The 25,873-nt window shown below is 49.4% G+C and overlaps 4 protein-coding genes and 1 long non-coding RNA gene across 11 annotated transcripts; 2 read left to right on the top strand and 3 right to left on the bottom strand.

Moving 5' to 3' along the window:
- Positions 1–190: 190 nt before the first annotated feature.
- Positions 191–4,394, bottom strand: CIART (circadian associated repressor of transcription). 3 transcript variants are annotated; one of them, XM_032843671.1, is made up of 6 exons: positions 4,066–4,394; positions 2,891–3,316; positions 2,647–2,722; positions 2,351–2,429; positions 2,127–2,238; positions 191–831 (listed from the first exon to the last, which is right to left on the bottom strand). In XM_032843671.1, exons 2-6 carry the CDS (start codon positions 3,254–3,256, stop codon positions 304–306), a joined length of 1,161 nt encoding a protein of 386 aa, XP_032699562.1. In that variant the 5' UTR covers positions 3,257–3,316; positions 4,066–4,394; the 3' UTR covers positions 191–303. The 3 variants fall into 3 exon arrangements, with proteins under 3 accessions (XP_032699562.1, XP_032699561.1, XP_032699560.1); XM_032843670.1 differs by lacking the exon at positions 4,066–4,394 and adding an exon at positions 3,906–4,010; XM_032843669.1 differs by lacking the exon at positions 4,066–4,394 and adding an exon at positions 3,848–4,006.
- Positions 4,395–5,576: 1,182 nt separating this feature from the next.
- Positions 5,577–11,709, bottom strand: CUNH1orf54 (chromosome unknown C1orf54 homolog). 3 transcript variants are annotated; one of them, XM_032843622.1, is made up of 7 exons: positions 11,627–11,706; positions 11,163–11,221; positions 9,857–9,940; positions 9,370–9,428; positions 8,791–8,901; positions 6,335–6,433; positions 5,577–5,655 (listed from the first exon to the last, which is right to left on the bottom strand). In XM_032843622.1, the coding sequence occupies exons 2-6, from the start codon at positions 11,206–11,208 to the stop codon at positions 6,338–6,340; spliced, it is 396 nt and encodes a 131-aa protein (XP_032699513.1). In that variant the 5' UTR covers positions 11,209–11,221; positions 11,627–11,706; the 3' UTR covers positions 5,577–5,655; positions 6,335–6,337. The 3 variants fall into 3 exon arrangements, with proteins under 3 accessions (XP_032699513.1, XP_032699512.1, XP_032699514.1); XM_032843621.1 differs by having other exon boundaries at positions 6,335–6,436; positions 11,627–11,689; XM_032843623.1 differs by lacking the exon at positions 6,335–6,433 and having other exon boundaries at positions 11,627–11,709.
- A 1,839-nt stretch (positions 11,710–13,548) lies between these two features.
- APH1A (aph-1 homolog A, gamma-secretase subunit) lies at positions 13,549–16,760 on the top strand. The gene is made up of 7 exons (XM_032843548.1): positions 13,549–13,907; positions 14,461–14,631; positions 14,811–14,884; positions 15,121–15,243; positions 15,397–15,524; positions 15,977–16,100; positions 16,436–16,760. The coding sequence occupies exons 1-7, from the start codon at positions 13,564–13,566 to the stop codon at positions 16,498–16,500; spliced, it is 1,029 nt and encodes a 342-aa protein (XP_032699439.1). The 5' UTR covers positions 13,549–13,563; the 3' UTR covers positions 16,501–16,760.
- Positions 16,761–17,891: 1,131 nt separating this feature from the next.
- Positions 17,892–23,973, bottom strand: CA14 (carbonic anhydrase 14). Of its 3 annotated transcripts, XM_032843545.1 has the most exons (12): positions 23,834–23,973; positions 23,482–23,583; positions 21,403–21,423; positions 20,315–20,494; positions 19,812–19,954; positions 19,509–19,604; positions 19,253–19,319; positions 18,934–19,091; positions 18,713–18,833; positions 18,447–18,467; positions 18,247–18,331; positions 17,892–18,128 (listed from the first exon to the last, which is right to left on the bottom strand). In XM_032843545.1, the coding sequence occupies exons 2-12, from the start codon at positions 23,534–23,536 to the stop codon at positions 18,065–18,067; spliced, it is 1,011 nt and encodes a 336-aa protein (XP_032699436.1). In that variant the 5' UTR covers positions 23,537–23,583; positions 23,834–23,973; the 3' UTR covers positions 17,892–18,064. The 3 variants fall into 3 exon arrangements, with proteins under 3 accessions (XP_032699436.1, XP_032699437.1, XP_032699438.1); XM_032843546.1 differs by lacking the exon at positions 18,447–18,467; XM_032843547.1 differs by lacking the exon at positions 21,403–21,423.
- On the top strand, positions 20,969–25,081 carry LOC116858692. Its single transcript, XR_004380989.1, has 4 exons — positions 20,969–21,259; positions 23,421–23,556; positions 23,841–23,892; positions 25,054–25,081. It is a non-coding gene; the product is annotated as an uncharacterized LOC116858692 (long non-coding RNA).
- Positions 25,082–25,873: the final 792 nt, after the last annotated feature.

The following is a 25,873-nucleotide window of genomic DNA, read 5'->3' as shown; positions in this document are numbered from 1 at the left end:
AAAAAAAAAAAAAAAAAAATATATATATATATATATATATATATATATATATAAAACTTGCTAGAGCTCACTGTCACAAACATTCCCACCCCCTTTCTTCTCTGCAGCTCAGAGGATCGATACTGGTACTTGGAGCAGAAAGTTGCAACTTCCTTCAATCAACAAACTGTTTAGGTATAAAATTTCTTTAATCAAAAAGGGCTTCTCTTCCCTCAACACAAATGCACATATTAAAAGTAAAAAAAAATAGATGAGAGAGACATATATTTACACAAATGAGAAACCAAAGTCTCAAGTCCTGGATTAGGGGTTGAGAGAATGGACATCAGGAGCAACTGAAGGATGGCTTCTCTGCTGCTCTAGATGTCCCACAGTCATCTCTCTGGCCATGGTGGGTAGACTAGGCCCAGATCGGGTACAGCCCCAGTCTGGTGGCAGAATTACTGGCAAATGGTGGCAATGAGGTCCATCTCCAGAGAGTTTCTTAGGATCACCAGGGATGACAGGAGACGCTGTAGTGGGTGGAACTGGAGTGGCTGGGGCAGAGTGTGTGAAGGGCTGGACTCCATGCTGGACAAAAAGGATAACACCAATGCTGGCTCCAGTGCCTAAAGGACCATGGCTAAAGGAAATGGTACCTGGGGAACTGAGGGGGGGGTTGCAAATTGGAGTGGTGTGGATCCAAGTCAGGTGCATAGTTGGCCATTCAGTGAGATGCCAAGGCTGCTTTGGTTTCAACAGTAGACGTCCTCCTAGCTGTGTCTGGTCCGTCTTTTCCATGCGAGGTGTAGGAGAGGAAGCAGCTGAGGAACTGTGGTGGCTTGGAAAATTCTAGAAAGGGGAGACAAGAAGAAAAAAAATATGTGAGAGAGCTTTCAGATTAACTCCACTTGGTTGCTTAAAACTTTTCTTTCCCTGGGGACTCTGTTTATAATGGAAACATACCTTGTTTTATGCAACAGCTCATTTTCTGCCAGGCAATGATTAAAAGTTTTAATAACCTAATTATACTTTCATTTACTGAACCAATACTTGAAGGCTTGTTATGTACCACACACTGTATCAGGCACTGGACATTCAGACAGGCAAAATAAAACAAACAGTCCCATAGGTTCTCACTGTTTATAAAATAATTCGTTTTGGAGCTTCTTTCTTAAAAGTCTATTTTTAGTTGGAATCATCATTCACCAATTTCTGTATTTTAAATTTTAATTTCCCTTTGAGTTTCTTAAATGTAAATTAATATGCAGGCAACATCCTCCTGCTTATTTTTTTAAAAGATTTTATTTATTTATTTGACAGAGACACAGTGGGAGAGGGAACACAAGCTGGGGGAGTGGGAGAGGGAGAAGCAGGCTCCTCACTGAGCCAGGAGCCCAGTATGGGGCTCGGGGTTCCTGGCTCGATCCCAGGACCCTGGGATCATGGCCTAAGCCGAAGGCAGACGCTTAATGACTGAGCTACCCAGGCGCCCCTGCTTATTTTTAAATGAGTTATTCCCACAGCAATAATAACTATGGTTAATAGAATACAAAAAGGACTGTCCATTATCTATAGGGGATTTTACCCTCCCTGTCATTCGAGGAGATAATAAATATCCTATTATTTGAAGGCACAAAAAAACAGGTCACTTCCACACAGGTCCTTCTATGCACGCATGACAGCCCTCCTCCCCTCCCATTGATATACTTGTTATGACCAGTCCTTGAAGCCCACCCTTCCAGAGGATTTGGTACAAGGATACTTGGGTAGGAGTAAAAAGAGGGAGAAGGAAAGAGTTTTAGGGCAACAGAGAAGAAAGGGTTTGTAGAGAAAAGCTAAGGACTCTTCTTGCATGACTCATTTGGCCAGGTGAAAAGCCTTCTGTATCTACGCAGAAAGCAGATAAACTGCAACATGAAGGATAGGGTTAAACTTCATGGAGTTCTTTGTAGCGATCAGAACAAAACAGAACAAAAACCATACAGGAACCAAGACAGTGTAGGAAGGTGAGGCTCCTCCCCTGAAAAGAAACCTGTTGGAAAAGAGGAAAAGACTCAAGAGAAAACAGAAGAAGGAACCCATTTCTGCAGGTACACTTTGTTTCCTTATTTCCCCACCTCCCCCTCGGTTTTACAAGTTCTCACCTTGGTCAGCTGATGCCTGCTATTACCCGATGATGACTTCTGGGCAGCTATATGAGGAAACCAAGTCTTTAACATCCCTTCTACCTGTAGCAAGGTTCCTAGGTAACGTTCCCTGTGAAAAAGACATTTCTTTGAAAAGCCATTAAGTGTGAAAAAGCAACAAGACAGGATTATAGATATCTCCTTTTTTATGAAGTACCGAGGAAAGAACCAGGGGAACTTACCCCATCTGTGGCTTCTGCAAAACACCTACAATACGCTGGATTCTATCCATTGCCACACTCTGCTGGAAACTGCTCAATCCTGGGGTCAGGGAGAGAGAAAGACATCAAGGGTTTCATCAGGGAAAGGAAGGACAGAACAGGGTTAGAATAAATGCACCTAAAGAAATTAAATCACAGATGCAGAAAGGTAATAATGTATCCTATGAAGATTTAAGAGAAATACGCATTTAAAACATTGAGAGAAAGAGAAAGAGATGAACCTAGCAGAGATAATTGCAACTAATCAGATAAATTACCTCTCTCAAATCGACCCATCTTCAGCCCATTCAGTAGGTCTGTGAGAGGGCGAATGAATCCTTGAAGCTCTTTACACTGTAGGAAAACAGGACAAAGGCTATGAGAGGACTGAGAATTGCCCATACAGTACTGTTCCTCCCCATCTCCAAATCTGGGAACCAACACTATCTTCATAGGGTCCTTACTAACAATCTGGGTGCTAAGTCATTACAGTATTGTCTTCTTTCTCCTGCTTTCTCTTACCTTCTGAGCAAAAAGCAGGTCTCCTTCTGTGGTACAACCCTGGATGTTTATGTTGGGCTGTAATTCACCATCTCTTGATCTTTTGACCCCAGATCCTGCCAAAGGAGATGCCAAGCCCCGCTGTTCCAAGTGAGATACTGTATGTTGGTTGCTGGAAACCTTGGGCCGTTGCCTGCAGCGAATAGGACCAGGGCTGGGCCTAGAACCTCCCCTTTGCCCGACAGGGTCGGACCTGGGGTCATGGGTCCCCTTGTCCTCCCCCTCGCTATCGGAGGGGAGGCCAAAGTCACTGTTCACTGGGGAGGTGGAAAAAGAGGAAGAGAGAGAGTAGGAAGAACAGGAGGAAACGCTAGCTGGAGAATCCATAGGTTCAGAAGCAGGGGCTGGAGAGCAACTCCCGGAGTAGCCAAAGATCGGAACCTGCAACTGAAGAGCAAAGCGAGGGAGTTTGTAAGCATAACCTGGAAATTAGGAAATGGATTGGGAGACTGGGGTGTACTGTGTGGGACGGTAATACCTCTTCTCTCCTCCCCAGCATTACATGTCTCAGAGACAATAGAAAAAGTCATCTCCTCCTCCTGCCCGCCCCCCCTCAGTTAAGAACCTGGACTGCCCCTCTGGCCTCCGCAGAACAGTTTCTCAGTATGATACAGACTGTTCTTCCTCCCCTCTGTTCAGAGTAAATTAACCGACTTGACACCATCCCCTGACAGTTGTTCGCCAGGTCTGTTCCCAGCCTGACCCTGCAGTGAGGGCTACTGGAGAGCCCTAAATCCCCGGTAACCCACCCAGCCGTAGGGACGAGTGACCCCCGTAGGGACCACTCCCCACAGGACCCTCACGCCTCTTCCCAATCTTTCTGATTCGGATGTCTGAGCCGGGACCCTCTACAGTCGCGTCTGCCACGTGATGCTATCCTTCCCAATACCAAGATCTGCTTTCGGTCCCAAAACCTACTCCCTCCGGGTCTGATCCTCTTGCGCGGATCGCTTCCTTATCCTGCAAGCCTCCTCACCCGTACCGGTCCGCTCAGCCCAGGCTGTCTCCTGCTCTTTCTCTAACTCTGCGGGTCTCTGCTGCCCACCTCCGCCTCTCTCCCACTGGGTCCCGCCCCTTCTCTCCCCTCTCCCCGACACGTGCGGCTGGGCACGTGCCTTACCCCTGCGTACACAGACCTCGCACCCTCATTGGCCGTCTAGCCGGTGACACGTGACTCTTGTTACTGAAGTTCACATTCCATTTGCTACAGCCTACAGGGGCTCGGCCAATAGAGACCCAGGTAGATGACGATTGGCTGGAAGGGAATAATTCCGTGCCCCGCCCCTACATGCGGCTTGCTAACAGGACCCGGTGATGAGAAAAGGAGGAGGACGGGAAAGAGAGGAAAAGGGCGGAGCCCGTGGCGTTAAATAGGATGATGGTGGGCAGAAGACGTGCGGTTGGAGTGTGCAGACTGGTTGTGAGATCTGCGGCTCGCGTGTTGCGATGTGGGACTCTGGGCTCCTCCTCGGTAGCAGCGCCCCCCCGCCGCAGCTCCCCTCCCCCCTGAGCCCCTCATCTCACAAGGGCAGCCCGTGGAAGCCATCAGCGACTTGAGTCTGCAACGTGTAGTGAGAGAATGGATGTATCCCACTGTGTATCCTCTCCCCCTCTGGGCCGCGCGGCCCTCGTGACTCTCGGGTTTCTGCTTCACCCTCTCCGCCTCCTCCTCCTACAAGTTGGGTGCCTCCTGTCCTGCTGGGTGAGGAGGGTGGGGACTGCCGCCGAGAACACCGCGTCCTCTCGCGCACTCCCACTGGGGCGGCTCCTCCGGCCCTTTCCTTACATAACCCGCCACGCACGTTACCAGCTCAGATGCCAGCCAGCCACGACTCTAGAGGTCAAAGCCGAACTCGGTTGTTCCTGACTTTTCTATCCGGGCTCCTCGGCCCCTGCGCCCTGAATTCTGTGACTTCTAGCGCAGGGAACGGAGTATGGGTAGGTCCCTGATTTCCTAATGGACCTTTGTCCAGCTTCATTTCCTTTATTTGTTCCCTGGAGAAGATTCGAAAGGCTTGGAAGGAGGGAAGGTGGCGAGTCCGGAGGTGACAGAGTCAGGAATTCACTGTTCAGTGCCCCTTGCAGTACTCAAAGTACAGCGCGGCGAAGGAGAGGCTCGGGGACCGGGGCGGGGGGGGGGGGGGGGGGGATTGAGTTTGTGGCACCGAAGAGACCGCAAGGGGGCAGCCCAGTTCTGATTAGGGTCTCGAGGACAGAGAGTTAAAGTATGTCCCTGCCTGCCCTAATTAAGCGCTGGAAAAGGCACATTGTTGGGGGTTGGGGGTGTAAGTGGAGGAGGGTGTGAATTTTTAAGATCTATTCTAAGTAGTTTTTAATATTTTACATATGTTTAACAATGTGCTTATTTTATAAAAAGAAAAAAGTGTTCTACATAAACCTCAACTCTCTTTTCCCAAACACAGTCTCAACACCATGTGTAATAAAATATTAGAATTAGATGAAATTAACTGTCTGTTGGTGCTCTTCTCCATTCTTTACATTTCAGGTTTATTCACAGTCCTAACTATTCCCTCTAATTCTACTGCCACCTAACTCCCTTTCTAATCTACCCTTCAATCCCCATATCCTGGTGCTCTCTTTAGCCTTGTGAGATTAGAACAGACCCTTATGAAGGAGTAGACAGAAACCAGATTATTTCATTTATTTATCTTCCAATTTCCTCTTCCCAAATCCCCATCAAAAGCGTTGTAGCAGCCTTCTTTCTCCTAAAAAAGCAAAGAAAAAGGGAAAAATACGGGGCCCAGGAGGCTCAGGAAGCCCTTCGTGCTCCCCCCCACCAATGAAAAGTCCCCAGATTTCATATTCTGGGCTAGATTTCCCTCATCTCCTGGAAGATATGTCCCCTCCCCTCCTCACTCCTTTCTCTGGTAAGTCTCTTCACCCATAGTTATTTTGAATCCCAATTTTAAATCCCTTTCCTATAGTACAGGCTTCTCTTCCCTCCTTCTTGCCTCCACCATCTCTCCTCTACTTTAGGGAACCAAACACCACCCCTTCTGCCTCTGAACTTTGCCTCTTGACTCTGCCAGGTTGTAGGGCACCTCCCACTATGCCCTCTGGCAACTGCCATATCTTAAACTACCTCCTGGCTGGAACAAGCTTTAATTCCTCAAGGAAATCTGGAGAGGTTTCTTCTGTTTCACCTGCTTCTGCTGTAGGAGGTCCTGAAGTTCTCCCAGTTCAGAAAAAGTAATGACTCTCATTTGAAAAGTCTTTGCCTCAACATCTCCTAAACCTCTTTAAAATTAGAGAGGATTTTTCTAAACAGGACCCCTTGACCTTCAAGCAGCAGAGAATTGATTGACCAGGCTGGAAACACTAGCCAGAGATATTTGTAAAAAATTACTTCATGGATTCCCCCAAGGCCAGTGGCTGCACTCTCACCTTCTACATGAAATACATCCCCCCCTGAACGAGGGCCCAGGACAGGAGGAGGGGAACAGGACTCTGCAGACTGGATACAGCATCGTTCAGATCTGGACTCTGCTAAAATACAGACATTCCCCCACGGTAGGCCAGTGTCATCCTTCCTACCATCCCTCCTCCCCCTCTGGAAGGATAGCCATCTCTTTATACCAACCTCAGTGTTTCTTCCGAGCTTAGAGAAAGATCCAGCTCTCCTCCCCATAACTATGAGTCCTTTCCTCTGTGCCTTTCAGCCTCCTGAGCATACCAGGGAGGGTCAGCTCCATTCAACAATGTGTATTTTTTTATCTGTTATGTGCATGACACTATGCTTAGTCACGGCGCTAGGTGCTACAGCGGGGTTCTAAGTGTGATTAAGACCTTGCTCCTTTCTTCAGAGAGTTTACAGTCTAAATGGAGCCTACTATATACCTTAAAATATTTCCTTGTCCTTGTCATCAATCACCAACTTTCCATCCTTACTGATTCCTCCCATCTGTGTTCAACTATATTCAGGCTACGCTTTGATCCTCTTGCCCTTTCTGGCTGTTGCTTCTCTCTTTTCATTACCAGGTTTCTCAAATAATTGGTCTTATTCTCCCTTACATTCTTCACAAGGTACTCCCTCTCTAACTCCACAAAAACCTAACTTTTGCTTAACCACTCTAAAACTTCTTTCTTTGGAGCTACCAATGACCTCCTTTTCTTTGGCCTCTTGGTTGCTTTTTATTGATTATATTAAACTTTATCTTCTAGATTCTATAATACAGACTTGCCTCTCTGCGTACCTCTTCAATAAGTTCTTCTCCATTTCCTTGGTTGATTCCTCTTCCTCCTGCTAACTACAGGCATAGTCATTGGCCTTTGGTCTTCTGTGTACTGGCTTTATTGAGCTTGTCTACTTTCGTAACTCTGACTTTGCACTTAGAACTGTAGCTCTGATGTAGGTCAGCTACCTTTAGGACAGCTACCTTTAGGATACCCTCATAGGGTTGTCACCATAAATTCAGCTTAGCCAATACCTAATTTATATAAATACCTAATTTATAACTTCAGTCCTAAACCATTCTGACCTTTCACAGTTCCCCTTTTGGTCAGCCATTTTCCCAGACATCCATATTTGAAACTTGTAAGCTATTTCAACTCTCTCCTCATTTATTACTCATTGCATTTTCTTCAAGATATTTATTTTTCTCCTCTCCATTCAAAATGCTATTTCCCTAGTCCAAGCCTTTAATGGATTGTTTCCAGAATGATGTAAATCTCATGCATCTCTCTCCACTCCACTGCATCCTGCATATAAGAAATAGTTCTTCTAAAATACCACTTTCACTCTATCTTTACCACACTGAAGAACTTACTAGACTCCTTTTTAAAGTCCTTTTTAAGTGCTTTTAAGTCCAGACTTCAGCCTGACACTTCAGATTCTCTTGTGATTCAGCCCTATTGCTTTCCCTATGTGAAATTACCAAGCAAATATTAGGAGACTTGTAAAGGTTAATTTTTAAAAAAATTTCCTACTGTTCCTTCCCATACACCTTCTCCTTCAATCATACCTATCCACCAAACATGCTGTATTCTGTCCCCTCACCAATGCAGCTCTTACATCTGCCATTCTTCCTTCTAATTGTTTTCCTACTTTCATAATTTACTGCCACTCAAAAGCTTACCTATTCTTCAAAGTATATCTCACTTTCTAAGAGTCTTTGAGGCAACTCCAGTGTATTCTGATTTCTGTCCTTCCACTGACTAAAACACTTGCCCATGTCAGATGCTCTCAGATATATATGTAATTGAACATGGTTATGAACCTCTTCATTTTGTCCTAAATGTTTTGTAAGTGTGAATTGAATTTTATAAATACTTTATCAAAAACATCATAGATTTCCTTTCCATCATCAGCAGAATCCTTCACAGTGGGTGGTCATAGGTTACATACACATTTAAGTACTATTGAACTGACATTTAACTGCACCAAATCTTTCCAGTTTTCTGAATACAGGGTTAGTATTAAATTTCAATGAAGGGGCCCCTGGGTGGCTCAGTCAGTTAAGCGCCCAGCTCTTGGTTTCTGCTCAGATCATGATCCCAGGGTCCTGGGATTGAGAGCCCCATGTCTGCTCCACACTCAGCATGGAATCTGCTTGAGGATTCTCTCATCCCTGCTTCCCCTGGCGCGCTCTCTCTCTCTCTTTCTCTCTCTCTTAAATAAATAAATAAATAAATCTTTTTAGAAAAAAAAGCAACTAAACAAAATCTCAGCGAGAGGTATGATGGCCAAGCTGAGCTAGACACCTGCATTGCTATATTAGTTATTTGGTTCCTTCTTCCACCGAAGCCTATTATTTCAGCCCTCCCTCTGTTCTCTGTCACCAGCCCTGGGATCCACCACTGCCCCCCACCCCGCCCTGCCCCACCATCCCCAACCCACTTACTGGTTCCGTTGTCATTGGTTTCACTGTTTCCGGCTTCTGAGTGTCTGCACCTTCTGTTTCATGACTAATGGTAGTCTCTGCTGCTTCCCTTACCTCCTTATCCAGCCTGTTCTGCCCTCAGTAGGATCAAGAAACACAAAGTTATCATTGCTTCCATCCAACATCCTCAAAGTTTTTCTGTTTAGACTCCTTCTCTCCTGCACCCCCCCATCCCCCAAAACTTAAGCTCAGGGATCCTCCCTACTTTACGTTTGCATAGATTATGTACCCGATCGCATCACCAATTCCCCAGAGTCAAGGTGTGCCCCTCCCTCTCAATGTCTTCGCAAACCTACAGAGTTTCTGGTTTTATTCTCTTCCCTAAGGTGTGCCCCTCCCTCTCAATGTCTTCGCAAACCTACTGAGTTCTGGTTTTATTCTCTTCCCTAACTGTGGTTAACATGTCTGCTTTGGGCCTCTTTCCCAGTCCCATTTCACTAACTTATTTCCATTCCTGCTAATCATTTATATTTCGACATTGCCCAGTTCTTTTTTTAACTGTTAACTATCCCGACCATCTGAGATGTAGAGGTCGCTCACCAGTCTGTCCTCAGATTCAAACATGGAGTAATCAACAGTGAAATTTGCACCGAAGTCATCTGGGGAGGAGAAAAAATCAGTAGTGACAAATGAAAAAGGTAGCAGTAGGTCAAGAAATGGAAGGAGGTAGAAACTGCTCAGAATACTTTAACTTGCTCAAGTTGCAAAATTTGCTGGTGTAATCTAATTCTAATGAACTTGAATGTTAAAAATGTTTTTGAATGTATCTGCATTTATGTTTTCAAACTGGTATTGAAAATAATTTACAAATTTGAAAATCTTCAAATTGTTTCAGCAGGTTTCCAAAGAATTGAAAATCACTAGCTTGAGAAATAACATTATGAGGCTTGATAAGGGCTTTGCTCATAGCCTAATTTCTCTCTGATCTAGTTGTTCCCATTGCAAAGAGAAAGGCAAAGTCTCAGAACTAAATCTCCCCAAAACCTCTGTGCGTCCTGCTATAGCTCAGAGCCTTATACATACTCACCATAATTGGGGGTGACTGTGTAATAATAGATCACCTGATAATAATCTTCCTCTTCCAGTCCTTTTTCATCCTCATATTCTTGTCCTATGGGGACAAGGACTAGAAGTCAGGGAGCATCTGGAACTCCTTAGCAAGAAAAGGCCACCAGAAGGTGACCTCAGCTCTATCAATTTCTTTTCTCTCTGCCTCCCCCTCCAAGGGTCTTACTATCTCACTGCCTCTAAACCCTCCTCAGTCTTTGGGGCTCCATATCTATGATGAGGGCTGTTACTCCATGCCCTTTCAATTTAGGAACTCCTAGAGAGAAAACAGATCCCTTCACATTCTGTAAACCCAAAATGAGAGCTAAAGCTAAAAAGGTAGGAAGCAGAGGTGCCAGCAAAGAAGAACTCCAAATCGCCTCCCCAGTACTCTGCACACCGTACTGGATTTGTGAGAGCCCTCCTTCTCTTCTTGGTGTGTCTCACACATAACACAAACACACATCTTAGGCTTTTGGACTTGGGTTTTAGTTCCGGATTCACCGCTAACTAGCAGAACAATCCTGAAGAAGCCACTTAACATCCGCTCTCTTTAAATGAGTCAGCTGGACTAAATGACCCATCTGCATTAGTTTTTCTTCCTTCCCAGGACTAAAAATATGTGGCTTTGGCATGATTAGATCAAGGACTCCAGGCCTCCAACTACATGTTTCCCTAAGCTCCTTGAATGCTCTCCCCAAGTCCCAGGCAATGACACCCGAGTCTGGAGGAAAAGGAAACAATGAGAGTACCTGGCAGTCTGGGAACAAAGGAGGGAAGGAGCCAAGCTACTTTTGGGACTCTCTCCCGGAGGGAAGCCAGTTCTCTACTACCCTAAAGGCCACCACCCCCCATTTCTGTTTCCTTACTAATATATCGGTTTTTCTCCAGTCCTCTGGGAAAGAAGATAACCCGGCTTCTCTCACCAGTTTCAGACTGCCCCACCTTCCAGGAGCCCACCTCTCTCCTCCACCCTCTCTGGAGTCCCTCTCCATCTTACTCAACTCTGGTGATGGAGAGCTAAGGTCACTCTTGTTAGGACCTCCAAGTATCTGGGGCTCCATCCGCATCAGCTGTCTCTTCTTTGACAGGACTCTGCTTTCCTCCCCTTTTCCTGGCTCTGTGTTCCAGGTCCCTCCCCCTGCCCCCAACTGGACTCTGGCACAGATGGGTGTTATCACTCTCCATCAAATTGCGCCTCTCACCCTATCCTCATTTTTCTTTTCTCCCACCCCACTTATGATAGAAGACCGGGTCCAAGAGCTCAGGGAGAGAAGTGAACTTACCTAGGATAAGTTGCACAGCAAGGATGGCTACGAAGAGGACATCCATTCTGTATTCTGCACTATTGTTGTGAAAGTAAAAAAGGAAATTACAGAGTTTCTAACCAAACTTACCCCGCCTTCTGCCCTCCTCCAACGCTGCAGCAACTCTTCTCCCAGGGGGTTGAATTCCCCACCCACTTGCTGACGGACTAGATCCTCAGTTGTGACTGGTCAGCCAGATCTGCCCAGATTAAGAGAGGCAAAGTGGGTTTTGAGGTGAATGGGTGCACTGAATTCCCCAGCCCTAGATTAGATCCATTCAGGACTCCCGAGGTGGCCACCACCAAGACAAGCTAACAAACAAGCAAAAAGCCAAACCAAAACAAAAACCTCAGCTGGCCTAGGAACTTCCTGTCTCCCCTCCTCTCCTTCCCTCCTCAGTCCTCACAACAAGATCCCCCTTCTTCTCACTGTCCCTGACTTACCATCACTAAGCAGACTTGAGGCTTATGCACAGTCTCTCTTCACAGGCAAAATGTTGTGAGGAAGGGATGAGCATTTTTTCTGGACTGAAAAAAATTCCCCTCCTCTGCCTATCTTGGATTATGAAGTACACAAGCAATATCAACATCATTGTCTGATACTCAAAGCACTTACTGCATTACTTCTGATAAAAATCTCTCAGCCAAGGCTAGTTATTTCCTCTCTAGTGAGTACTGACCTCATTTCATTTCTTTCTCTACTTTCTGGATACAGGATGGAAGAAGGGAGGAAACAGCCTCTTTTCCCGTATAGATGCCCCGTCCTTCTCCCACTTTCAGTCACTTGGTATGCTCCCTTCATTCCAGCCCACAGGGATAGAGGTCATCTCACTGTTTTCTCTGCTTTTGTATTTCCCCTTTTCATTTCATTCAACTCAGAAACATTTAGTAACATATATGCTGGGCCTGGTCTGATAGGCAATGCAGGGTCTACTGGCAAGGGGATGAGCGTTATTATGTTTTTTAAGAGGAAGTTGATAAGTTTCTATTCAACAGCTACTAAGAGCCAGGTGCTATGAGGGTCTCTGTGGAACCACCTGTGGACAAGACAGGTTTAAGTGCCTGCTCTCATCGGTCAGAAGGTGCTGTGGTAATAGCTCAAAGGAGAGATAAGAAAAGTTGTCTCATTCCTATCTCTTCCCCTGACTCAGCCTGTTAGGCTCAGAAGCAAGACATACTGGAGTTTTGAGCACTGGCCAGGATGTTTCCATCCTCTCAGCCTTTTGGGGGGAGGATTTGCTTGATTATGGTGTTTTCCATGTAAATCTACACAACCTATTCCTTCAGCTCCTTTTAAGAATTTCCTGGAAAAAAAATGTAAAATGCTTGTGTGGTTGTACCCATATGCATTAAGTCATAAGTCATTTCCAGGAAGGAAAGGAAGCCTGGTTCTCTTTGAACAATTTCTGTGGTTTTTTGGTACTTTGATAGTCTCTCAAAAACAATTTTCCAGATGTCCTCACTTTCCCATCCTGGTACTCTTTTACCTAAATATCCTTCCTAAAGGCAGACCCTAGCCCCATCCAAATGAGGTTACAATACCCTCTTCTCCTACTTTAATTTTCTCTCACTGTGATACACATAGCCACTGTGCCTTCCACCAGCCTAAGGAAAAGATACCACTGAGGTTCATTTTCAGAAAATAAATGGAGGAAGTGTGACCTAAAAGGAACTGTGTGACTTGGCTGGTGTGTGTGTATGTGTATGTGTGTGCGATTTTCCTTCATCCCCATAGCTCGAATTGCTTTTTTACAAACAGTTAAGACTTTGAATCTTAACACCAAAGCCCAAGTAACCTCCTTCCTAACATTGCTTCCCAGGCTCCTATTCTTCTGATTCACTGGTCATGACAGATGAAGGCTTCATTAGCGATATACCCACAGAATTGCATGTTTCCTATACTAGCCTGTTAAAAGCATCTTACTTTTAAGTCTAACCTTCATCTCTTAGGCAGTAGCTCTAGCCCATTTCCTCTCATTCAAGTAAGAACAATACCCGTCCCTATCTCCCTGCACCCTCTATCCTGTGCTTCTTTGTATTTGTCCTTTAGGTTCCAACAGGATCTTCCCCCCCCCCCCCACCCCCCCACCCCCCACCCCCCGCCACCCCTGCAGCTCTTCACGAAGACGTACAATTGCTACCACTCTTCCACAAAATAACGAATGGAAGCCGCAGGCAAGGCCCATCGGGACCCAGGAACCCAGGCCAGTCCCAACCCACTCCCTTCTTTGACCGGCTGGAGCCACTCCCAGAACGCCTGTCGAAGGCTCAGTAGGGCAGGACTACAACTCCCAGCAGGTAGTACTGCCCCGCCCCCGCAGCTCCGCCCCCGCCGAATCTCCATTGGCCTTCGGTGGGTGGGGATTGGATGGGAGGTGGCCATGGGGCTGCGGCAGGGGTTTGTTCCCTCTTCGGCTTCCGTAGAGGAAGTCGCGCGGACCTGTATCTGGGGTTTCGGTGTCCCCCCTCCCCTTCCCCGGGGTCCGGGGGTGACATTGCACCGCGCCCCTCACGGGGTCGCGTCGCCACCCCAAGCGGACTCCCCAGCTGGCGTCCTGCCCCCATCCACCCCTCTTGGCCAGGCTTTCCACTCCGCCCCCTGCTGCTCAGCCATGGGGGCCGCAGTGTTCTTCGGATGCACTTTCGTCGCTTTCGGCCCGGCCTTTGCGCTTTTCTTGATCACTGTGGCTGGGGACCCTCTTCGCGTCATCATCCTGGTCGCGGGGTGAGTAGGGGGTCGACGAGACGCGGGAGGGCGCCAGAGAGAGAGAGAGATCCGGAAGGGGCTGGGCAAGCTTGGGAGCCTGAGTTGGGGGAGACAAGTCGGAGGTGAAGATTGGAAAGCGTCGAGTCAGGGGTGTAGATGATTTGCCCTTTCCCGCAGTTGGTTTCCGCCTTCCAGGGATTGCACAGATTCCTCCTATACTCCTCCCGGCGACGTCACAGGAGGCCCAAGGCCAAGACTCGTGAGGGGGGGGTGTGCTGACCTCCGGCGGCCTACGGGAGGATCCAGGAATGGATACCTCTCGCTACTGCGCGCGTACATTCTGGCTTTCATCGCTCTGAAGACTCATTAATCAGACTTCTATCCCTTCCCCTGCGCCCAGATCCCTACATGACTCCCTTGGTGGAGACACCGATCCTGTCTCCTCCCAGTCTCCCTGACCATCCGGAAGTCTAACTTCCACTTTCCATACTGCAGCCTTGATTGGTTCCCCTCCTTGATTTCTCTGGCTCTCCCTACTCTGACCTGTCTGATTGCCCTTGTCTTTCCTCAGGGCATTTTTCTGGCTGGTCTCCTTGCTCTTGGCCTCTGTGGTCTGGTTCATCTTGGTCCATGTGACCGACCGGTCAGATGCCCGGCTCCAGTATGGCCTCCTGATTTTTGGTGCTGCGGTCTCCGTCCTTCTACAGGAGGTGTTCCGCTTTGCCTACTACAAGCTGCTTAAGTAAGAAGATGGGATGGTTCCGAGGGGAGAAGGGCAGAGGACTGCACTATGAGAAGCGGGGCAAAATGCTGGGTGGTGGGTTTGGAAGAGGAGGCACTAAGGGAGGACGTTAGAGGGAAAGGAGCATTCCTGCCCTTCCTCATATTTCCCCTACCCCACCCCACCCTGCCCCATCCCAGGAAGGCAGATGAGGGGTTAGCATCGCTGAGTGAGGACGGAAGATCACCCATCTCCATCCGCCAGATGGCCTATGGTGAGCCAAGGGAGAGGGACTGGAGGAGGGAGTTGGACACCCCCCCTCTCCCAGGGAAGTAAAAAACATCCACGTGTTCTAAGTGGCTGCTGCTTTTCCTTCATACCTGACTTCCAAGGAGAGGTGGTCTGGAGGGGAGAGTAGGTGTGGGAGAATTGCCACTGGGAATGGGGCGGGATCACTGGTAATCAGGTTATAGAGATCTGTAACATTGATGAGACCCTCCTTCCCCCCAGTTTCTGGTCTTTCCTTCGGTATCATCAGTGGTGTCTTCTCTGTTATCAATATTTTGGCTGATGCACTTGGGCCTGGTGTGGTTGGCATCCATGGAGACTCACCCTATTACTTCCTGACTTCAGGTAAGGTCTGCTTTCCGGCTTGCCTTCCTGCCCTATCCATCCCTGGCCTTGATCTGGTTTATTAGCCTTCACTGGGAGACCTCTTTGGCTCAACATCTCAGGAGGCTGGGAGAAGATGAGGGATGTAGCTCATCCCCATCTCCCTCCCTGCAGCCTTTCTGACAGCAGCCATTATCCTGCTCCATACCTTTTGGGGAGTTGTGTTCTTTGACGCCTGTGAGAGGAGACGGTACTGGGCTTTGGGCCTGGTGGTTGGGAGTCACCTACTGACATCGGGACTGGTGAGTTGGGGATACCGGGCTGAGTTAGAGAGAAAAAACTTTAATGGTGAGTGGGATGGAGGGGAGATAGATTCTCACTTAACATTTTAAAACGTACCTAGAGAGGCGTGGCAGAAAGGTAAGTGTCTAGAAGTCTTTCACCTCAGCATCAGTTGTATAACCTGCTCTGGGGATGCTCTGGGAGGAGTTTGAATGGGTTAGTCCGACTGTAATACAAATGGCTGAGAGGAGCAGGAGGGTCAGAAACCTTTGGGGTAGCTGAAAATCAAAAGTCCTCTTAAACCACAAGATGTTGGTGCCCTGAAGGGAAGGATGGGGGAGGGGTAGGGGGTGGGGAGGGTTTGAGTGAGCCACCTGGGGTGGGGGGAGGTTTGGGTCAAAGGCAGGAAGAGAATGTGGTGATTAGGCAGAGGGAGAAACTAACTTCTTTTCTACTCTTACCCTATCCCTAGACATTCCTGAACCCTTGGTATGAGGCTAGCCTGCTGCCCATCTATGCAGTCACTGTTTCCATGGGGCTTTGGGCCTTCATCACAGCTGGAGGTTCTCTCCGAAGTATCCAGCGCAGCCTCTCGTGTAAGGACTGACTACCTGGACTGATCGCCTGACAGATCCCACCTGCCTTCCCACTGCCCATGACTGAGCCCAGCCCTAGCCCGGGTCCATTGCCCACCATTCTCTGTCTCCTCGTCGGTCCATCCCACCACCTTCAGGGTTTTGCTTTGTCCACTCGTCACCTTTAGTCTCTAGGCTTCACCAGGAGCAGCCTGGGTTCAGCCAGTCAGTGACTGGTGGGTTTGAATCTGTACTTATCCCCACCATTTGGGGACCCCCCTCGTTGTCCAGGACTCCCCATGTGTCAGTGCTCTGCTCTCACCCTGCGCAAGACTCACCCCCCTTCCCCTCTGCAGGCCGCCGGCAGGAGGACAGTCGGGTGATGGTGTATTCTGCCCTGCGCATCCCACCCGAGGACTGAGGGAACGTGGGGGGGACCCCTAGGCCTGGGGTGCCCTCCTGATCTCCTCGCCCTGTATTTCTCCATCTCCAGTCCTGGACAGTGCAGGTTGCCAAGAAAAGGGACCTAGCTTAGCCGTTGCTGTGGAGATGAAATTAATGGAGGCTCAAGGGTAGATGAGCTCTCAGTTTCCCAGTACCTCCTCCCCAGACTGGGCGTCTTGATCTTTTTCTCAGGTCTGAGGGGAACCATTTTTGGTGTGATAAAGACCCCAAACTGCCTTTTTCTTTTCTTTTTTCTTTTCTTTTCCTTTCCTTTTCTTTCTTTCTTTTTTTCTTTCTTCTTTTTTTTGAGTGGGGGAGGGAAGAGGTGTGTTGGAATTCTTCTAACCTCCTTGAACTATATTTTTCCTCCCCAAATTGCTCCTCATGGTGGGGCTTATATCTATCCACTTTTCCCCTTTGTCCCAGGCCTTGGGGGAAAGGAAGGAAGTGCATGTTTGGGGAAACTGGTATTACTGGAACTAATGTTTTAACCTCCTTGACCACCAGCATCCCTCCCCTCCCCAAGGTGAAGTGGAGGGTGCTGCGGTGAGCTGGCCCACTCCAGAGCTGCAATGCCACTGGAGAAGTCAGACTACCATGACATCACAGGGAAGGAGGGCAGATTTTTTTCTAGTTTTTAATTGGGGGATGGGAAGGGGGGGTGGGGAGGTTTTCTATAAACTGTACCATTTTCTGCTGAGGATGGCATATTGCATCCTTTTAATCAAGGTGATTGTGATTTTGACTAATAAAAAGGACTTTATAATTGTGGGGGAACTTGGCTTTTAAGGGAGGGGATAACATGTTAATCAAGACCTCTGCCCTCCCACATCTCTTATCCAACCTCCTTCCTTATCTGGCAACCTCTGATTCCCTCCAGCATAGCTTTGGTATGAGGACAGAAATCTGGGCTGGCACTCTCACATGTCAGGAACTTTGGGTTAAGTATTTTCCAGAGGCAGATCTCCTCTTGCAGGACTGGGGTAAAAAGAGTCATTTACCTATGCTTCTTTTCCCCTGTCCTTTGCCAACCTCTGCCACCTGAGGGATTAAGGAACTCCTCCCCTCTCAAGAGCCCCAAAGGAAGACCAGAGGTGGGATTAGAAATTTTTCATTTCCAGATATATTGAGCAAAAAACAAATAATAATAATAATAACCCCAACAGCAGCAACTCTTTTTCCTAAGGGGAGGTCCTGCCCTATATCTAGGGAAAAACACATAAAGGTAAGGGGGTGGACGACTTTGGGAGGTACATCCCCAGCTTCCTCCACAGCTAAACACAGTTTGCCATCTGCATTGTCAACATAGGGTTGTCCTGATCTGTACATTTCGAGAGGTCAAAGGCTCTGCTCTTAGTCCGCGAACCAGAGCCTGTCCATGCCTCTCTGTAGGGGCTGTCTGGAGGAAGGAGGGGTCTCTGCCCACTACTCTTACAGTATTTTCTGACCAGTCCCTGCACCTCATTTTAGAAGCTCTCCAATTGGCACAAGGGGAAGGCATCCATGATGTTGGCAATGGGGCGGGGGGCGGGGGAGGGGATTTACGCCTCTGTGGCTGGTGCTGAGGTGAAGACCACGCTTTTCCGGTTTCCCAGTCTCTTCTTCCTGGAAGGGGGAATGGTTCATGGAAATTACTAGTGTCCCAGGTGAAACAGATTAACAATAGAATAGAGTGCTTTCAGTAGAAAAGAAAGGACTGAAGGAATGGAAAGTAGGACCTCACCGGATCTTCCTAGCGATGAAATAAACAGCCAGTAGAAGGCAAAGACAGCCAACCAAGATTCCCATTCCTAGACTCAGCATTTCGCCTGGGAGAGACAAACACGGAAGGTGTCATCCTAAGAGTGACAAAGATACTGAGACTTTGCCTCGCTTACTGTGGTGTGCCCCCCCCCGGCCCCCACTTGGTTCAGGGTGTCTTACCTGTAGTAGAGGAGGATTGCACTGTAAGGGAAGAAGATGCTGGTCAGTGGGACTTGAGCTCCCCATTCCAGCTGGGAGCAGCACACTATGCCTCCATGCTGGGGGAGATCATCACTTGGCACTCAAGGGACTGGTGGTAGTCCTAGTCCAAGCAAGTCCTAGAAACCCCTTCCCCTCCCAGCCTTTCTTTTCTTCCCAAGGGGCCCTAGTTCCTGTTGCCGTGCCCGCCAATTTCCCATCTCCTTTTCCAAGCCTGGTATAGTCACCTTGGATGAAAGAAGCAGAGACTATTCGCTGATTGAGAGGCTGGGGGGCTCGGTAGTTCTGTACCAGGAGCTTAGAGGGCTCCTCTTCCGTGGAAAACAACGTCTCCTGAAGCTCTTTCAGCTGAGGAGTAGAAGGGTGGGTTGAGGGGAGAATTGTCACTTTGTGGAGTGGGAAAGGGTGTGAGGTTATGTCCCTGCTACCTCACCTCTCCATGACTCACCTGCTCCACCGAAATCTGAGCCCTTCGATTGAAGACTGTCCACAGCACACTCTGATAGCAGGGGGGTGTGGTGAGCGAGCCGTTGTAGCGAAAGAATTGGTCCCGCCGTGTGGGGAGCAGCTCTCCCACGTTGAAGGGAGGCACCGAAGTCTTCTGATCTGGAGGAGAACAGACTAGGACTCCTCTTCCCCTCACTGTACCCCAGCTTACCTAGATAGAGTTCCCAGAAGCAAAACCCCTGGCCCCTAACTCACTGTCATCCTAGGCCTCATAGGCCTTTTTGGGCAAATACCCCTGAGGTTCAATCTCACAGGCTCACCTTTATGCCTAATTTCATGCAAGTGACTCAGAATGTGTTCATAAACTGGATTCTTGGTCTCACCCACCTGGAAAGGGAGAGAGTTTGGAATGAGTCCCCGTTTGAAGTATGATGTTCACATATAGAATAAATTGGCAGTCAGAATGGGTTGCTGACTAGCCTAGGGAGGGAGAGCAGCAATAGACATGGGGAGAATAGGACTGCAGGGTGTAGAGAGATTGGAGAGAAACCTGGGAGGGTCTGGGGGGCCACTGACCTCAATGAGGATGCCCAAGACAGCTAGGCCCTGGGGCTTCGGAGCAGCCTCACTCAAGCTGTTGTAGGAATCAGAATCATAATGTACAATGTGGAGCTGAGGGAGGGGAGAGGGAATTAAATCATTTAATGTTTCTCCATTACCCCTTCCCAAAGGCTTTGATCCTAGCCACCACAACCACCTCCAGAGTGCCCTAAACCTGTCCCACAAAGGTGAAACTTTCCCCAGTTTCCAGATTCTTCCTTTCCCTGGCACCAACCATGCCTGTTGCTATGTCCCAGTCCACGCTTTGCTCCCTGGTACCTCAGCAGCTGTGGCTTCACTGTTGATCTGGTGCTCTGATCCGCCCAGAGATCCCATTTTGCCCCAGTGCAGGTGGAGCTGGGCAGCTACATATTTTCGGGGAAGTCCCTCCAGATACATGGTAGAGGGCAGAGAGAGTTTCACTGTGATGACAAGAGAGCAAGCTAGGGTTGGTGGAGGAGTGTGGAGACATTCCTACCCCTCTGACGCCACTGTTCCTTGGGAGACTTGGGCCAGCCTTTTCTACCTCCGTTCCCCAGTGGCACCCAGTCCTTCCCACCACGGCTTTCCTAGCATATCTCTCCCTTTCTCAGTGAGGATCCAGTTGATGTTATGATGCTAAATCCACCCTGATTGTAGACATTCACTCTCCACCTTTGGCTTTTGTACCTCCAGATTTGTAGATGAAACCCGAGAATTTAGAAGTTAGGCAAATGCTTCTTTTCCCTGACTTCTAAGATTGGAACTGGAGTTTATCCCTCCATGGAGCCTGGGCTTTTTACCTGTGTGGCCATTATTGTGCAGGTCCAAAGGCTCAGTGCTAGGCTGGTCATATCCATGGAGCTGCAGGGGACGTAACTCAGGATCGAAAGTCACACTGTCTGTCTGGATATTGATGGGGGATTGGGCATTGCTTCCACATTCAGGGTAAGAGGCTGACCAGTGGTCTTGACCATGTGGGCCTGGTGGAGAGTACCATGGTCATTTGTCCTGCCCTCTAAGCTCCAGCCACCCTTCAGGAACTCCCTCCCACCCCAACCGTTGGCAAAGACCCCAGGTGTAGGGCTACGTGAGGAAGGGGTCACTGATGGACTTGATGCGGCAGCACCCTTCACCTTCCCTGAGACAGTGATGATTCCCCCACTTTTCTGATAGATAAGAGTAGTGGCTTTTACTTACCTGTAGTTTGGGGACAAGAAAGCTGAATGAAAGGAAAAGGGGATGGATAGAAAACCTGCATGCCTGGAAAAGTGGGACTAGAGCCGAAGCAGGAAAGCTGGGGAAATAAAATGATCCTAGAATGATGAATGATTCTTGGGGGCCCCCTAGGAAGTGGCCTGTGGATTTCGTTCCCTCTGCTGACTCCCCACCATTCATTTTTTGCTCTCACACAGGACTTTGCATTGACTCTGGAATTTGCTTATTAGTCAGAAATTCAAAGGAATTGAGTCCGCCTCCGTCAGGGTCACCAACTATCCTGCCAGCCTCCTGGACGGACCTCAGGCTCTGTCTCAATTCCAGATTAAGTAGGATCTCTGAGGTCAGAAAAAGAGCCAGGAAGTGGTGGATGGGCAGCTAAGATCAGTGTTCCTTTCCCTACCTGGTTTCCTCTCCACTCCAGTTCCCTCATCCCCACACACACTGACTGAGGATATCACTGGCCTTCCTGCTGAATCCGGAGGTGTGGGATTTGACAGAACCGGGTCTAGGAGTCATATACGTAAAAGGTAGGGCCTGGGGGTCTGGGGGAGGGAGGAGCTGGGGTCGGAAGCTAAAGGCAACTCCCCACCCACTCGAAAGAAGTCTTCCCGGCAGGTGAAGAGGTCCCAGTGCGAAAGGGGTAGCGGAAGGCCCTGGGTTCTGCTCTCACCCTCGTATGTCCAGTGTTGACCTGCAAGGCAGAGAGAGTGGGGTGGCCGCCAGCCCTCTCCCTCCCGCGGACACTGCACCGCCCCCCCTCCCTCTCTTCTTTCCCCACCCTCCTCCCAGAGCACTTCTCAAAGGAAGCCCTGAAACCGGACACCTCGGCGGAAAGGTCGGGGGCCCTATTTAAAACCACCAGCCCCGCGGCGAGGGAGCGTGCTGAGCAGAGCGGGGAGGAGAAAGGAATAGGTAGAGCCTGGAGACTAAAATTAACCCGGACCCAAAAGTGCAGCTTGCCCCGCCCTCCCTTCGCTCCTGCGGGAGCCAAGCCAGTCCGACACTTAGAAGATTAGGGTGAGGTGAGGGTGTGGACAGAGGATTTGGAAGAGAGGGACTAGAACGGGGGAGTGGGAGGGGAGGAAGGTTGTGTGCGGGGAAGGGGTCGTGGGTGGGGGGTGGCGGAGGACGGATGCTGCTCCCCAAGGGGAGAAGAGCCATTATTCATTGGGTTTGAAGCACCCCGTCGGGGCTTGAGGCGAGGCCCTTGGCTGTGAATTAACATTCAAGTTCTTCCGGTCCTAGGAGCTCTAAAGGAAACTTTGCCCATTACCAGGAGCCTCTGCTCTCTAGATCCCCAGATGGCTAGGGAAGGTGGGAGTCGGGGCAGGTCCACGCCACGTTGAGGGTGGTGGTGGGTGGGCAACGGCAGCCAGGCTGGCAGACAGAGGCTGAAAGTGAGGCATTGTGTGCGGAACAGAGAGCTGCCAACCGGGTCACATGCTCCCGTGCAGTCCTATCTCAGGCCGAAAGCCTGAGGTGGGGGTTGGGGGTCTTCTGGTCCAGGCTCACCCAGGGCCAAAGGGCTTCAGCGTGAAAAGGAAGGCCTTCCCACAGGTTTTCTCTCTGTTATTCCCATTCTAGTTCAAATTCAAGCTCTGGGAAAAAAAAATCCTAAATTCCTTCCAATCTCTCTCTTACTCCCTCAAATTCCTCAGACTTCTGAGATATCATTGATCTCATCCTTGCGCTCTTTTCTCACCCATCCCTTGGTTCAGACAACTCTGAAAGGCAGCCCAAGGGGCAGGGCTGGAGGCAGCCTCTCCCTCACCAGATCCATGGGACTCTCGGTCAACTTGCATTCCGCGTTCAATCTGGGGCAGGCTCACAGCCTTACCTTTCCCCTCCTGCCAAATTATCAACCTGCTGGTTCTTCACCTCTTCCTCTTCTTTCCCTGGTTTTTTCTTTTCCCTCAGATGTACTTTCCAGCTCTCCATTTGGCTGGCCCCCTCACTCCTTCATCCTCCCTGCAGTCCCCTTCTTCTCTCCAGGCCCTTGCCCTCACCCTGCTCCTCTAAGGGATCTTAATTACACACTTACTGTGTACCGCTACTGTGCTAGGGATAGGTAACACAAAAATGAGGGGGTAGGGGTCCTGGGGACTTTCTTGGGAGCCCCGAGGCCTGTTCTCCTTATCTCTGGGAGCTTCTGAAAATCCTTTGTAAGCTGTAAAGGGCCCAACAATGTTGACTATTATTGCTACTGCTTTCAGGGAGACACTATAGAATCAAGCATGGACATTGGCCATGAGGTTCATGAGTGGGGATCAGGGTCTGAGTTAGTCAGGAGGCTCAGGGGGATGCCCCTCACCCCCATCAGTCCTCTCTATTTTTTTACTTCCTACCTCCTTGGCTCCCTTAGTTGAGGGAGGTCGGAAATAAAAAAGGCCCAGGAGGGTTGCCTGGGACTAGGGCAGTGCAGGAAAGAGTGCGGAGAGAATCTGTAGCTTGCAAGGAGATTCCTGCAGTGTGTGTCCACATCCTGTTCCCCAGCTAGCTCCCCAACCCTCCCCCCATCCCCACAAACAGCAAGGCTGCATAGGCAAAGGGGAAAGAAGGAAAGTGCTCTTTTCCCCACTTCTCTCTCTTCTCCCACATCCCTGAGTCCATTATTATTCAAGCTCCTAGTCTTCCTTTTATATCTCTCCCCCTCCCGCCCCCTCCCCCACTCCCCCCCACTCCATTAAGTAAACCTGGCAGCATATGGGCATCAACACAGACAGACACACAGATATCCAGATGTACCTACCCCCTTCAGCAGCCAGGATCCAAATCACCTCCAGCAGTAGAGTGAAGAACAACATGGTATCCCCGGAAGAAGCAGGTACTGGGAGTTTGGGGACTAGAGGGCGAGGGTTGGCCGAGAAACAGTGGGAGGGGGGGAAGAGAGAGAGAGAGAGAGAAAAACAGGGTGGGGAGGGACAGAGTGGGAAAGAGTGAGAGAGGAGTTTCTTGGAGCTGAGCTGATTTTATTTATCTCTTTTTCTCTAGCTGTCTCTGTGTCTCTGTGGGCTTACAGGGGATTTGGTTTTCAGGATAGCGTAGGGTTTGGGATCCCTGGGACAAATGTCTCGCTTCCTCTCTCTCTTATTTAATCTACCTCTACAGTCTTCACTCCACTTGCTGGCCGGTGACTTCACAATTGCCTCCCGCTTTTAAGGTGGCTCTGGACGAGTGTACATGGTGGTGGGGGGGTGCTGCCTGGGTTGCTGGCGAACAGCTCCTTAAATAGCCTATTAGGCATGCGGAGCTGGAGCGTGCAGCCGGTTCACGGGGAGCCCTGGCCCTGGCTCAGGAGCACAGCTGGGGTTTAGCTCTTCCTTCCTCTGCTCTTCTCATGGGCACTGGCCAGGTGGGTGTCCCCTAGAGCGGGTCTGGGGCATGGAAGGAGGGCTTGGGGGTCCAATCCAGGCCCCTGAGGGGGATATTGTGCTCTCATTCCCGGTCTGTCTGGCTTTTCGGAGGAGCAACTCCTCTGGGTGGCCTGGGGCAGAGGGCGGAAAGCCCTGCTCCCTGTCGCTTGCAGAAGCGGAGCTGCCCCGGAATGGGAAGAGTCCAGAGTTCCAAGATAGGAGTTGGAGACCCAGGGTGCAGGTGAAGGGTAGGAAGTCCAGGGCTAAAACCCAGCTTGTGGAAAATAAAGAAGAGAAGTGAGGCAAGAGAACTTGTTTGGAGCAATCTCTTAATGTGCCTGTCACCACCCCCTTCCCACGGTGAGGCCTGGGTCCACGTGCCCGTGTGGTCTGGGTGGGGGGGTGGTTTTGTTTGCTGTATAAAGCCCATTTGTGTGCCCAGCGGGGGAGGGGCTGCAGCAGCACCATGGAGAGACAGCGGCTCCAACTGCCAGACCCAGCCACCTCCCTCCCCAGGGAGCCCAGATCTAGGGCGGCTTTTGTCATTGAAGAGGACACTGACCCTTGGCAGGGAGGCCAGGGCAGGAGGAGAGATGGGGGAGACCTCTGAAACAATCATTACCACCGTAAAAAAAAAAAAAAAAAAAAAAAAAAGGCGGACTCTAGAGAAAGGGAGGGGAGGGAGCTGAGAGACCATGTGATCTAGTTGGAAGTGGGGCCCAGGGTCTTCCCTCCCGCTCAACAAAGAGCCGAGGGGCCCGACCTGTGGGACTGAGTGAAATCTACCACTGGGAGCTGAATGTGTAGAGCATGGTGACTGCTGAGTCTCAGGAATGTGGGCTGGTGCCTGTTTCCCCACGGGACTGGAAATCCCGATCGGAATGTACATCCTAAATCCCCCATTAGAGAATGTGAAATAATTTCCAGCCAGGCACTGAGACCTCTTTCTCTTCCGTGCCCTTCGCCAGAGTCACCCGCCTGAGGATGCGCCCATTTTTCCCTCTGCGCTAGTCCCTCCTGCCAAGGAGCAAGAAATAGCCAAAACAAAGGGAGCAGAAGCTAAATAAGGGAGCAGGAAAAAGCCAAATGAACAGAATAATGCATGCGCCGGCTCATCAGTGCCTGCACAGGCAGGAGCCGCCGTGCCTTCCTGGCACCCTATCCCCCCCCCATTGATCTGAGACTTAAAACTATTCGGCAGATATCATTTCCTTCTTCATTTTCTCATCATCACCCTCAGAATTATTTTTCCCTTCCAAGGCGCAGTTTATATTTTGAGGTTCCCCCAAAGCCCCACCCCTCTCGTCTAAGAAGAGTACAAGGCATAAAGTGTAAACTAGACATCCTGGGAATCAGGATAGTTAACAGAGAGAAATACAGAAAGAGAAAAGAAGAAAAGCGGAGACATTTATTGCCTGGGGGTAAAGAGTGGGCCTGGACAGAATGACCTCCGCCAGGTCAGAGTTCCCTCCCAGACCCCGGAACTCTAATTCAGCTTCCCCTAGGCCTGTAGGCGCCACCTCCTGGTTGTCTCAGGAATTTTTTAAAAACCAAGAATTAGGGGCACCTGGGTGACTCAGTGGGTTAAAGCCTCTCGCTTCGGCTCAGGTCATGATACCAGAGTCCTAGGATCGAGCCCCGCATCGGGCTCTCTGCTCAGCAGGGGGCCTGCTTCCCTACCCCCCTCCCTCTGCCTGCCTCTCTGCCTACTTGTGATCTCTGTCAAATAAATAAATAAAATCTTAAAAAAAATAAATAAAACCAAGAATTAATTAATTAATTAAGAGT

The sequence above is a fragment of the Lontra canadensis genome, unplaced genomic scaffold (assembly GCF_010015895.1).
Source record: "Lontra canadensis isolate GAN:19392208 unplaced genomic scaffold, GSC_riverotter_1.0 scaffold142, whole genome shotgun sequence".
In the NCBI taxonomy this organism is placed as follows: Eukaryota; Metazoa; Chordata; class Mammalia; order Carnivora; family Mustelidae; genus Lontra; species Lontra canadensis.
This window is presented reverse-complemented; position numbering and strand designations above follow the sequence as displayed.